Below are 13,591 nucleotides of genomic sequence, written 5' to 3' on the forward strand. Positions count from 1 at the left end.
AAACAAAGAGAGAAGGAAAGAGGAGCGAGACGGGAGAAGGAAAAGGAGATGCTATATTTTATTTTTCCACTCAGTGCTTTTGCATTTCAGAAGGCAAATGCTCAAAGTTTACTGACTTGGACTCAGAGGAGAAGCTGAATTCACATGCACTTATCTCTTTAGATAACTCCATAAATTACAAATGCTTTTGTTTGTTTGTTTGGTGTTGCTGACATTTGGAAATTCCTAAAAAACTCTTTTAAATTTTTATGCAGAATCATTGCTTACTCAAGATGTTTTATTGTAAGCTTTCCCAAAGTGTCTTGTAGAAATAGTAAAGAAAACATAAATATAAGTTTCTTTTCCAACAACTTTTCATTTACAATATCATGTTACTTACATAAAATTACTTTTTCCATATTTTATCTATATGTTTTTCTACATTTTTCTGTAATTGGAAATGGACTGCAAGAATATTTCATTACATTTAAAATGTCAAGGATGCCTAGAAACATTAGAAAATTGAGTTTTTCTTTTCATGACTAAATTATCAGTACAAGAAAAAGTTGGTTGCAACTCAAAACCAAAACATACATTACCTTAAAGTACTATTTCAAAGATACTGCTATTTTTATAACAGTTTTGGACTTGATTTATTAAATAAATTAATAAGACTCAATAGCTATTTTAAAATATGATTTGACTTTAAAATAAAAAATTACTAGTATATGGGACACATGTGTAAGTCTGATTTTCAAATGAAGCCTTTCAATTTTTTAAATTTGCCTAATGGATATCCATTCTTAAAATAGAAGCAAGTGCCCATATAAAGACCACAAGTTTTTAAGTTGTAATCATTTCAATATGCTGAGTTCAGGCTTATTTGAACTGATGCACTACATGACAGATTTTACCATCTCTTATGGATTAAAACAAACTAGTAACACATTATGTCTTCTACTTCTTAATATAAGTTTTATTCTAGTAAATTAAAAATGTTTTTATATAAAATTCTCATTTAATTGAAGCAGGCATTTTTTTTTTCTTTTTTTGAGACAGGGCCTCACTTTGTTACCCAGGCTAGAGTGCAGTCGTGGGATCTCGGCTCACTGCAACCTCTGTTTCCCAGGCTCAAGTGATCCTCCCACCTCATCTTCCTGAGTAGCTGGGACTACAGGCATACGCCTCCATGCCCGGCTAATTTTTATATTTTTTGTAGAGATAGGGTTTCGCCATGTTGCCCAGGCTGGTCTCTAACTCCTGAGCTGAAGCGATCCACCCACCTTGGCCTCCCAAAGTGTTGGGGATTACAGCATTCCTTATCCTTTATTAAATGAGCAATTTCCAAGACTGTTTACTCCATCTATGTAAAATACACTGGGTCTTGAAGATGCAGCCACTTTTCTCACTCATTCTAGAGAGGGAAAGGATGACGCCATTTGGAATTGTAACAAGCTGGTATAATAGGAAGAAATATTTATGTCAAACAGACCAGATCGCAAACAAATGTTTTATAAGGAAAAATTGGTACTTGTAAGCAAGAGCATTGGAGGAAACATTCTTTTTTATAAAATGTTTTATGAGAAAACTTGCTGACACAAGGAAGTTTCACTTAGAATTCCATAACAAGAAAGAGATTAGATCAAATTCGCTCAAATTCACAAACTGTGTCATCCTTCTTCTTTGGTCTTTTACAAGTCAAAATGCAAGTAAAAAACCATTTCTTTTATACTAGCATTAACAGTTAGGAAAGGGCTGTGAAGCAGGAAACTGGCCCTGATCTCAACAGAAGGCCCTTTTCCTGTTTCCCGCATCATGGGGAACATTCCTGGTCTTCAGAGTAAATATCTCTTGATACTGAACAGTCAAGACAGACAGATGCCCCTATCTATCTTGGCAGCTGTAGAGGGTAAGAAAAACAAAACTGCTTCCTCTTATGGATAGGACAGTGAGAAAAAGTTAATTGTTTTCACAAAAGGTCTTTTTAATAATCAATAACAGGAAATCAAAACCAATATAACAAAAGAAGAAAGTTGTAAGTTTAGAGATACAAGTTTCTTGTCTATTAAAATATACTTATAGCTCATAATTCATGGGGAACTCTCATTTCTTTCCCTTTTCATTTTCCTTTTTTTTTTTCTTTTGATGCTTTGCCACCTATTTGTTTTTGTGTTTTTAAGAAAATTTACTCAACAGTTATTAATACTTACCTACTTTTCCATGACACTAAGCTGAATTATACTTGTTTTAACATATTAACTGAAAGATACCTATGTTACCTCAGGCCAAGCCCTAGTACAGTGTTTCAGTTAAAAAAATAAAAAACAAGAGTCTAAAATTCTAAGAAAAAATTGAAAATATGTTTAAATCTTTATTGAAATATCTCAAATAGTCAACATCATATGACCCAAAACAAAATATTCTAAAGATTCCATTCTTAATCTAGTTTCCCAAGCCTCCGCCATCACAGCTTTCTCTCCAAAATTCTTTTTTCTTCCGAAAGCACTACTAAATCCTACTAGTAAATATCATCTGGCAGATGAGGAAACCCAGTCTTTCAGAGATTAAGGGAACTAATAAAAATCTTACAGTTGATCCTTTAGTTCAAACTCATGACTACTGCATCCTCATTTATATGTAGCAGAGAGAAAATTTAGAGTCAAGAGTAGATGAGCATAATTTTCTAATTGACAAATCTAAATTTTCCTGGCCAATCTTTGTGTTATCCATCTCTCTGGAGCACTGGGGCCTGTTATACCCTTTTCTCTTTCATATTGTCTCATCCTTGGCTTTATCAGTTTGTATTCTAATGATATTTGTGATAGCTAATTTTATGCATCAATTCGGGTAGGCTTTGGTAACACTTATTTGATCAAAGATAAGTCTAGATGTTTCTACGAAGGTAGTTTTTAGATGTAATTCACATTTAAATCATAGACTTTGAATAAAGCAGATTACCCTCTGTAATGTGGGATGGGCCTTGTCTAATCAGTTGAAGGCCTTAAAGAGAAAAGACTGAAGTCCCCCAAGGAGGAAGGAAGTCTTCTTTCAGACTGCCTTCAGACTCAAGACTGCAAAATAAACTATTCCCTGGGCCCTCAGACTGCCTGCATGCCCTGCAGATTTTGGACTTACTAGCCCCTGCAGCTGCATCAGCCAATCCTTTAACATAAATAATATTTTCTCAGTAAATAGATAGAGAGATAGATGTCTCCTACTGGTTTTGTTTCTCTGGAGAATGCTGACTAAATCAATGTGTTCTACATTTCCTTTCTTGGGTCTATGCTGTGTTCTAAACAGCCTCAGATTCATGGCTGACCTGCTCTTTAGTTATGTTTGAAGCTAACCTTTGTATGACAGTGTTTTTGAGATCATTTGCTCTTTAGGAAATTGATGAGTATTATCAGAAATAGAAATATTTCTGTGATTAAAAAAAAAGGGGAACACTGGTTTAAAAAAGTTAAACAGATTTCCTTAACATACAGAATTTTTGGATCCTTTGATATATGTGTGTGTGCATTGTAAATGCAAAAGAAAAAATATAATATATTAAGCTGCCCAAAAGTGTTTTGTCATGAAAACTGTTTTTAACAAATAATATCATAGAACTAGAGTTTCTCATAACATATTCCAAGAAATGCTGTGCCAGGGCTAACTTATGACTTCAATATCTATATCTCCCTCATTTGTAAACTCCTGACTCATATATTCAGTTGTCCACTGCAGATTACCACTTGTGTGGATCAAGCTCAGCATCCTGCCTGACATGTAGTCTCCATGTTCTCTCCAGGTCCCTCTCCACCCTGACCCTTATGGGTTACATTAATCAAGCCCCATGTCCTCTGAATGTGGGCTGTTTTGGCCTATGAGAGCAACATCCAGAGATAATACAGTAAGACAAAGAGAGAGATCTGGGCATCTATTCTCTAGTTTCCTCCCAGGCTCACTGAGAATTTTACATACATCATTTTACAGAGTGTTGGTTGGTGGTTGTGGTCCCCTACTGAAGGACACGACCTTCAGATGTTCTGATTGGACATCTCTTCCCTAAAGCTATAAGGCTTTCTGGATGTCTAAACCATTCTATTCTCTTGCCTCTTCAGGCATAGGAGTGATAAAGGCTTCCTACTTTGGCTAGCTCTTGGGGTTCCACCATAACCCTGCAAACCTTTAAAAGTACTATATTCATTAAACTCTTTTAATCACTCATGCAAGTGTTCCAGGGACCCCAATACACCCAGCAAGCCCCAAATGTAATTCATTATTATCTCTCAAAACCTGTTCTTATTCTTAATGCCATTCAATTAACCAAATCAGATAAGAACTTTAGCAATTATACTCAGCTCCAACACTTAATTGCCATTTTAGGATAATGGAAATAGACTGAACGTTGGTAGGAGACACCTGGCTTTCAATTCCAGTTATACCATTTTTAGAGCTGTGTTATCTTAGGCAATTTACTTGATTTCTCCGATCTTCTCTTTAAAATGACATAAATCATATTCACTACTTGTAGTTGTTTTGAGAGTAAAATGTGATTGTTTAAAAGAAAAGTAGCATAAGTTTTCCCATGGGCAGTATTCTCCTAAATTTGTCTTATACTCCCAACTCTTAAGCTCACCACTCACCAATTCATCCTTTCTGTAGTTGACACATAATCTTGAAGACAAAGTTAATCATACTACTCTCTGCTCAATTGCTTAAGCAGTACTACACAGTCTATCAGGACATGTAAAAGCTTTAGCTGTGTATACAAAACATTCCAAGATATGGTTCCAGTCCTGTATTGAAAAATTATATTAGAGTTTTATGTATACTGACCAATGTCATGAAAGCAATCACCTTACTAGCTTCTGTGGATACCAATAAAGAGCTACCATAAAATTAATGGTTTTTATATGTATAAGAAATTTCCTGATATAAAAAATATTAACAGCAACCAATGGTTGAGTATCTAACTGTGCTAGAAAATGTGCTATATTGTTATTAGCAACTCTTTAAGTTAAATAGGTGGTAAAAGTAGTTTGGTTTATATATTTTATCATAATTTGTAACTAAAGGGCAATCCTATTAAAAATCACCAAAAGATATGACTTTATTTCTCCACAAAACAAAGAAAAATATTATATTGACCTGAAGTTCAATAAAATCTATTGTGTCATGGAGTTAATGAAATAAAAATTGAGGCCAAATTTCTATTTTATTATTTTATTTTATTTTTTTACTTCTCAGGATATATCTCACTGAGGAGCTAAGGTAATAAAGTTCTTGGTTTAATAGAATTGTAAATAAAACCTTACTAGCTCCTGTAGAATATTGTCTTCAGATGCATCCTATGGTAAAAAATTATCTTATAATAAATTTTATATAATGTTCCTTTCTCCTCTGTATCTATACAAATTCAACTAACTTACTCTTTATGGCTCAATGAAAGACTTGCAGTTTCACTTGATAACCTTGCCTCATTTATATCTCATCTTCCTCCTTTTACAGCCTTTATGATTTATGTAACTTATTTTTGTGTTTCAGTAAATAATGCTTCATAGTATTATCCATTGTCCCAACAAGTTTAACATCTCTATCATATCTACAGTTGCTATTTAACCACTAGGCAAAGCTATGTAGGGTTCACTCTGTTCTTCTGGCAGTTTATTACCAATCTACCAGCCTGAAAAATACAGGTGTGAAATCTTTGGGTATAAAAGCACAGAGGGACTTTAGAGACTATTTAAGTTTGGTTCATAGGTGAAGAAATTGAGGCCCTAAGAAGTCAATTGATTTGTCAAAGACCATGCAACTCATTAGTATCAAAGCTGAGATTGGGCAGGACTCTGGTTTTCTCTCTAGAGTTCTCTTGTTCACATACAAGTGTTAGCATTTATAATATTATTTATAATTGCAAGACTAAGTACTAGTTATATATTTATTCAACAAGATATAGGGTACTTGATAGTAATTCACCTTTCTCTATTCGACTTCATTCATGTAAATTGCAGCTGTTTAATGAAATATTAAAAGTAATTTAAGTATAACTTAACTTCTTCCTTCCACATCTTTGCCACAACAGAGGAGTCCTGGTAATTTTATACTAAATGCCCAATAATTACATGTGGGTGAAAGCAGTGGGAAAGAAATTATCTGGTATTGTTGATTAAAGATGAATGGAATCATATATGGTAATTTTGCTTATACAAGGATTTTATGAAACAGCTTTTCTGCCTTCCTTGGTAATTGGGAAGAGGGCGGGTAACATTGCCTGAAGTTGTTCTGCTTAACCACTGAGGATTCTGAGAAATACAGTTCTTGAGGTAAGAGGTTAGCAGAGATGCTGAAAAACATTTGATGATAAAGGACCTTTCATGCTAAGAGCTAAAATCACCTATAATGTTAATATTATAAGATACTATTTGATTTGAGGAAAAACCTCACATAAGTCAGCCCCATTTTTGAAAGAAATGGATAACTACAGTGTCCCTTTGAACTTGTAGGCATTTCAGCCCTAGTAAGAGCTCCCAATAGACATGGGAATTCAAAATTGCTTAAAGGATGAGAATTAATATTATATTTACATTAGGTTCATTTTAAATTAGTTTCAGTTATATCCATAATTAAATACAAATTTACAACAATGACCACAATGATGATGTGAAGTGGTTATTGTACAAGATCTTTTCAAAACCTATTGTAGCCAATTTTTCCTGGCCAAACAAATTCTAAAACATAAAATAAGAGTCAAAGGAAATAAATGATTTAATATATAATTAGTCCCTTTGTATCAAAAAATTCAAAGTAATAAAAACTTCATTATGGCAGACAAAGCACGCAATGTGGGGACAACACAGAAATCCAAGAAAGGCAAGACCAATTTCAAGGCACTAAATAAGTGGACTGAGACAAGAAGTACACAGATACTTCCCAGAACAAAGTAAGTACTGTGGAAGTTTTGTTTCTTAAACGCTATGAAAGCACAAAGAAGGCTTTTATGGGCTTTAAAGACTTGTAGTATTGGCTTTACAGATTTGTAGTATTCTTTTACCCATACAGAGCCACATTTTTTTTAGATTTCTACTAATGAAGTTTTATTTGTTTCTAGTCTCCTGTGAACAAATTTAATAATCTAGTCTCTATATGAGCTCTACTTTTAAAAAACATTAAAATTGAAATATGTACATTCTCCTACATTTTGACCTGATATAATTGTATTCCTCAAATATAACAGCATACTTTAGTGCCACATGAAAGTTCCTCCTTTTTACATAAAGCCTTTATTTTTTTTTTTTCTTTTTGCAGCTTGGTTCTAAGGAAGTTCCAGACTAAAATAGTGCATCAAGAGGACTGGCATAATCAGCCTCACTAAAAACAGCCTGATTAATACTAAATATGTCCTAGCTCCTAATCAATTATGTTAATGAAGTCATACGCAGCACATCTGCAAGCCCTGACAAAGCCCATGATCTCAGCATTGCCTGATAATATAGACTCCCCAAGCTGCTCAGAGTTAGCAGCCTTCAAGCTTTCAGAGAAGACACTGACAAAGGCTTGTGATCCTCAAACCTTGTTATTTTATTCACCACAGCCTATTACTAGGTTCTTGGATGAACTGTCAAATTACATTGCTCTTTAAATAAAATAACAGGAGCTCATGCCTGTAATCCCAGCACTTTGGGAGGCCAAGGAGGGTGGATCACGAGGTCAGGAGATTGAGACCATCCTGGCTAACACGGTGAAACCCCATCTCTACTAAAAATACAAAAAATTAGCCAGGCATGGTGGCGGGCGCCTGTAGTCCCAGCTACTCGGGAGGCTGAGGCAGGAGAATGGCGTGAACCCGGGAGGCGGAGCTTGCAGTGAGCCAAGATGGTGCCACTGCACTTCCAGCCTGGGCAGCAGAGCAAGACTCCGTCTCAAGAAAAAAAAAATAAAAAATAAAAAATAAATAAATAAATAAATACAGTAACAGAACCTAAGCGTCCTACTTAACAAATGACACATCCTTTTCCAAGTGACAGATTGCTAAGCAAAATATTTGCTACTTGGTGTTTTATGAGCCTCTGCTAGGAGATAACTTGGCATCAAACACTTGAATAATCTGACTATCAAAGTCTCCCTCAAGTTGGGAAATCTGAATTCGTTGCTTTATGTCCATCTGGAAACAACAACAGAATTAGAATCCCATAAAAAATTAAGGCAACGCTATTATTTATAGGTGTTGTCTTGTCCAATGAACATTTTGGCGAGTGAGATAGTTTTGCGTCAAATTCTCTTAAGTCATGTGAACTATTATAGTCCAAATGCCAAAAGAAATGTAATTCTGATTTTTTTGGTCTATTTTCTTTCTGTTTTTTTTTTTTTTTTTTTGGACTGGTTGTTTCTAAATCACTTGTTTACTCTCTAGGTAAGTGATATACAATAGTAACTTCTTCCTGGATGAATCCTCATGAGTGTCATCACTTAGTCTCAAGGGATGGCCAAAGCCAATGGGCAGTTGTTGAGCCGAGTGGGAAGATCTTGAACAAGCAGGCTGGAGTGTCCACATTGCACACAGAAGATCCTTTCCAATGTGGGACTGAGCTAGGGGTTTCTACCCCTTTCTAGGGTGGCTGTGATCTGAGGAAGACCTCCATTTGTACTGTTGTAAAAAATTAATGATGTTTTAGCTTTAATTACTGGTGTTTTATATAGGCAAATTGAGTCTTGACAGAGAAGGAACTGTTTTCTATTCATCTCTGAATCCCCAGTATTTTGGACAATATCTGAAATGATCCCATGTTTGGGATTTAATAAAAGTTTAAGAAATGAATGAAGACTTAAAGAAATGACTTTAACGTTCCAGCAAAATTTATTACAGTGCTGATCTTGAGACATCATATTTTCAAGAATTATTAGTAGTATTAACCACCAGTTGTATATAGTACTTATAAACTATACATATACATAAAACAGTATTTGTGTGTGTGTGAGTGTGTGTGTATATATATATTTCAATCCTCACAATAACGCTAGGAGATCAGTGCTCTGCTTATATCATCTTAGAGATGGCAAAACTCATGAAGAGTTAATTTAAATAACTTTCCAAATTTACAAAGCTAGGAAAAGGTGGAGCTCAGATTCAAACCCAGCAAATCTGGCACCAGCCTCTTCAGAGACTAAATTGATCAAGTTGTGGTAAAACTCCCAGAGTTGCAAGGCATAGCCTTATCTATTTGTCCCTATATTTTTTTGCTTGATTCCCAAAGTGCTAGAGTGGGCATCCTTCTGGAAGCTGAGGGTCACCAATATAGAATCTTAAGGGGACATTTTTGGTTTTCTAAAAGAAGCAAATTGCAATTTTAGGAAAAGTATAGTTTAGACATACTAAAAGTATTTAAGAAAATATTGGATTTTGCTGTTTCTTTGTGACTATTTTTGTTGTTGTTGTTCCTCTACATTCTATTTTATCTACAATAGAGATCTTTAAGAAAAAAAAAAGTACTTGCCTTCAAGGGCAGGTGATGCCGGAGTGGGTCTGGAAGCTTGTTCTGTCGGTAATGGAGGTGGAATGGCTGGGCTTTGTCCTACACAATGTAGAAGTAGGAATTGGAAAAAAAAAAAAAAGTATTAACAAATCTAATATCCACAACTAAAAAGCTAGATCTGTCCCCTACATGCATAATTCATAATACCAAGCCAAGTATAAATCATATTATTATGCAAAAAGAAAGCTATTATTAAGGGAGATCTTTAAGAAGACACCTTCGCGGATTCAGTTATCTTCAGAGCCATTTCTGAATATATTATTTTCCATAGATGGATATGCAATGTTGAATATATCTACTGGACTTCATTAATGGAAAATGTACATGTACTCAAATTAAGCAATTTATTTTTAATATACACACTAAATTATGGAAACTAAAATCTCAGAAGCTGAGGGGGAATCTTAATATAAAATTAATCACTATTTTTTCCATTTAACTAAAAATTCTCAAATAATATAATATAAGCAATAAAAGAAGGTTGAAATTCATAGGCCTTTTGATATTGAACAGATACATTTTTCCCTGCCATAATAAATGACCTGTAGTTAAGTAAATAATGAGCCAAAGAGAAAATATATTCATTTTATAGAACTTTGAAAGCTTCTCTCAAGTCTCTGTCTGAGCTTATTATGAACTGCAAAAAAAAAAAGAGAGAGAGAGAAAGAAAGAAAACCCACAATCATTTCCAAGTACTTCTTTATCCCAAGTGATTTCTTTAATTAACCAATACCATCCAGGCCATGAACTCTCAACATTAGCTATCATATGATCCCATATAAATTGCTTGCAAAACATTTTATCACTACTTTTCATTCCATAAACTTCTGCTGTGTGTTTTTTATCCAGAAATCAACATGCAACATGGGCATGTGTACCTTCTAAAATCTCACTGACAACTAGATATTATGAAATGTCAGCAGACCTGCCTTACTGAAAGTTTTCCTTTTTTAGAATTCACCAAAATTAGTTATCTATGGTGTAATATGGTTTATCAAGCAAAGTAATTAGAGTTGCACAAACACCACATTTCAGGCCTAGGCCCTCATGCCACATGGAGCTCTGTTCATCATATATGGTTCTTGTAGCTGTTACACCCATACAGGTTGATTACTGAGCATGTTTAAGTATGTATAGAAGCCAAACATACTGTTTCATAACTTACAGGCCATATGCCTAGAAAAATATCCATTCATAATATTGTTAATTTCTTTCATTATGGAAGTAAAGATTGACTTAAACATAATATAACATGGAAGTTTATTTTTTCATTAGCAAAGAAAAAATAAGGCTGGGAACACTAAAAAGAAGGTTGATCCACATTATCTTTCTTTCCCTAGCTAACAATTATATAGTGTTTACTATGTGCCAAGAATGATCCAAATGGTTTTCCTGCATTAAGTCATTGAATCTTCACAAGCTCTTTGGGATGTGCATATTAGTCTCATTTTATAGTTTTTAAAACTGAGGTTAACCAGAGTTTAGGCTTCTCAGCTGCTAATAAGTGGAACTGGATTTCAATGCAGGTTCCCAAGTTGCAATTCTTAAAGTTCCTCTCAGATTGCCTATGCCTAACAGAAGGGTCATCTATCAGGAGTCCATGACTATAGCTGACCAGGGACAGAGGAGTGAAGCCTCTACTCTAGGTTTCTACTTTCTCGGTGGGTCAAAGGGATATATACTTGGAAAGATCTATTCCCCAATCTTGTTTGAGGGCCATTCTTGAAAAAATAATTCTAAGGTACGGTGGTATTTTGTAGCTTTGAAAATAAGCTACAAGGACAAAGAAGGAGTCAGTTAAATGACCAAACTTTTAAAATATGAGTGTCCATAAATATACATCAATTGTTTCTAAATACTAAGATAGATCGATATCTTCATAGAATGGTGCCTGTTGAGTCTCAGCTGCTTTCTACCCTGTCATATACCTCGGTGAATAGTAGTGGGTGTATAATTATAGTCTTTTATAGTCTTGTTGAGGTATTGAGGAACTTATTATACTATATATAAAATTATTTCCCTGTAAATTTCACATAATTTACACTATTACCTATATTTAGATTTATCTGAAGGAAATATAAAGTTATTATTTTATTTAAAACAACTTTATTGCATACTTATTATATACCAGCACCGAAGAATTATTAAACCCCAACCCTGCCTTCAAGAAGTTCCCAACATACTGGCTGAAACAGACCTCTAGACAGATCATTACATGATAGTGTGTTGAAGGAAAATCGTATATACAAAGGATATACTGCAGAAAGAGTCTTGAAAGAGAGTAAGTTAACAGCCTAAAAGGAGCCTGCCAGGTAAGGAAGGATGGGAAAGACGGAGGGATTCCAGGTGGAAGGTATGTGGTAAATTAAAAAAAAAAAAAAGCCTGGATGCCAATATATATATATTTATTAAAACACACAAACTGGTGCTTCTGCAGCATAAAGTGCAATATGCAGTTGATATCAGAAATTCTGCACAACTATAATGCTCTTTTTATTCTGCTCTCTAACATGGCTGATAGCATGGTTGTAAGGCAGTGGACACAATGGGTACAATGGGAAAGTAGGACCACAAGCAAAAAAAAATTAAAAAAAGAAAGGAGAAGCCAGCTGGCTGCCTGTCTCCATGGTGACAGTGATACTAGCCCTGGCATGGAATTACTAACTCAGGACAAGTTTTTGTTGTGATAGGGTGCACCAAAACAAATCAGATGGGTCATACTTGAACATGACACACGACTTTGGTCCTGACTCATATAATCAGTAATGTCAGAGAATCTTATTGAAATCACAAATCGTTTTGTTAGGTGAATGAATACATTATATAACATATATAATAATACATAATGAATTATATTAAATGTAATATTATATTTATAATACAGCTCTACAACAAAATCAGAGTTGTTTAGTATAAAGACTGCATGCTTAGGAGTCACATGGGTGTTAAGCGATAGCTTCAGATCTGTCACTTAGAAGCTGTGTACATTTGAAAATCTCATAACATCTCCAAGCTTCAGTTAAGGTGTTTATAAAATGTGGATAGTTGTAGGGGTGTTATAGAGATTAAGTGATGAAGCACCCAGTGCATGGCAGATAGTCAAAATATTAATTCTTTTCCCGATAATGTATTTACAATTTAAATCCCATCTAATTTCACAAGAAGATTTGAAGCTGACTTTTGAAGAAAAACAAAAACAAAGAAAATTGAACATGACAGAAATAGCAGAACTCATTTGCAGAAAAGAGGCTTATAATTTTATTAGGAATATATTCTTTTGGAATTCCTGAAGATTGTTATTCTCTGAAGGAAAGATTTAGGCTGTTGAAATTTACATTCGAACTCTAAAGGTGCCCTTCATTTTACAAGCTATTACCTGAAAATCCCTCTGACATTCAAACACAGTAAGTTGGCTTCATTTCTGTTCCTTGAGTGATTTGGGCTGGCTTATTTCCATAATACCTGAATGGTAGGTTGGCAAATTGCTAATACTTTATTGTTCTGAGTTCTTTTCCATGCAAGTCAATTTGGTTGTTTTTGATTTAGTCAAATTCTTTTGGGGCTAGTGTACAGTGTGCATTCATTCTAATGATCTAAGTTACTGATGTTTTCTTTACTTTGCTAGAAATGATGAATGAGATTACTAAAAATCTTGTCAAGGTAGGAGGCTATGAGCTGAATTATGATTGCATGATGGAAAAAAGCAATTCACTACACTGAAGTTTAATCTATCTAGTTTCTTTATGAATGAGATTCCCTGATTGAAAACCATTTCTGAACAACTGAAGCCTACTCCCTCTGTCTTGTAACAAATGTTAAGGCTGTTTTTTTCTCTAACATCTAATAGAGATTTTACGTCATAGACCCTCACTGGATTTTCCTGGAAGTACGGAGAGTTACATCCAGAGAACTCTGAACATTTTGGAAGGACCCCAATCCTGCAAACAATGAATGGCAATAAATCCTGGGACTGGAAAGGTATGAGGACCTCCAAGTAACCATTGAGTTAAAATTCCTTTACATGAAAAACACACAATATATGAAATCATTACAAATCCCTGTGTCAATTTGTTCTTTCAGGTTCATAGAAGGCATTT

General features: G+C 34.5%; 1 protein-coding gene and 1 long non-coding RNA gene across 38 annotated transcripts in view; one reads left to right on the forward strand and one right to left on the reverse strand.

Moving 5' to 3' along the window:
* TRDN (triadin) overlaps positions 1 to 13,591 on the reverse strand; it is a 414,373-nt gene that overhangs the window by 231,585 nt on the left and 169,197 nt on the right. For 32 of the 33 annotated variants that reach the window (XR_008548643.2, XR_008548645.2, XR_008548647.2 and 29 more), the window contains one exon: positions 9,456 to 9,533. Coding sequence is in view for 28 of the 33 variants with exons in the window: in XM_054686250.1 (XP_054542225.1) it covers positions 9,456 to 9,533 (78 nt within the window). In the remaining 5 variants the exon portion in view is untranslated. Of the gene's footprint in view, positions 1 to 35; positions 8,609 to 9,455; positions 9,534 to 13,591 lie in introns of those variants that run through there. The other variant, XM_054686262.2, reaches the window with a different exon arrangement.
* LOC134810366 (uncharacterized) overlaps positions 1 to 13,591 on the forward strand; it is a 70,188-nt gene that overhangs the window by 15,573 nt on the left and 41,024 nt on the right. For all 5 annotated transcript variants that reach the window (XR_010158170.1, XR_010158169.1, XR_010158172.1 and 2 more), the window contains exon 2: positions 13,342 to 13,472. This is a non-coding gene — a long non-coding RNA (uncharacterized LOC134810366). The remainder of the gene's footprint in view (positions 1 to 13,341; positions 13,473 to 13,591) is intronic.

This window comes from Pan troglodytes, chromosome 5 (assembly GCF_028858775.2).
Source record: "Pan troglodytes isolate AG18354 chromosome 5, NHGRI_mPanTro3-v2.0_pri, whole genome shotgun sequence".
Lineage (NCBI taxonomy): Eukaryota > Metazoa > Chordata > Mammalia > Primates > Hominidae > Pan > Pan troglodytes.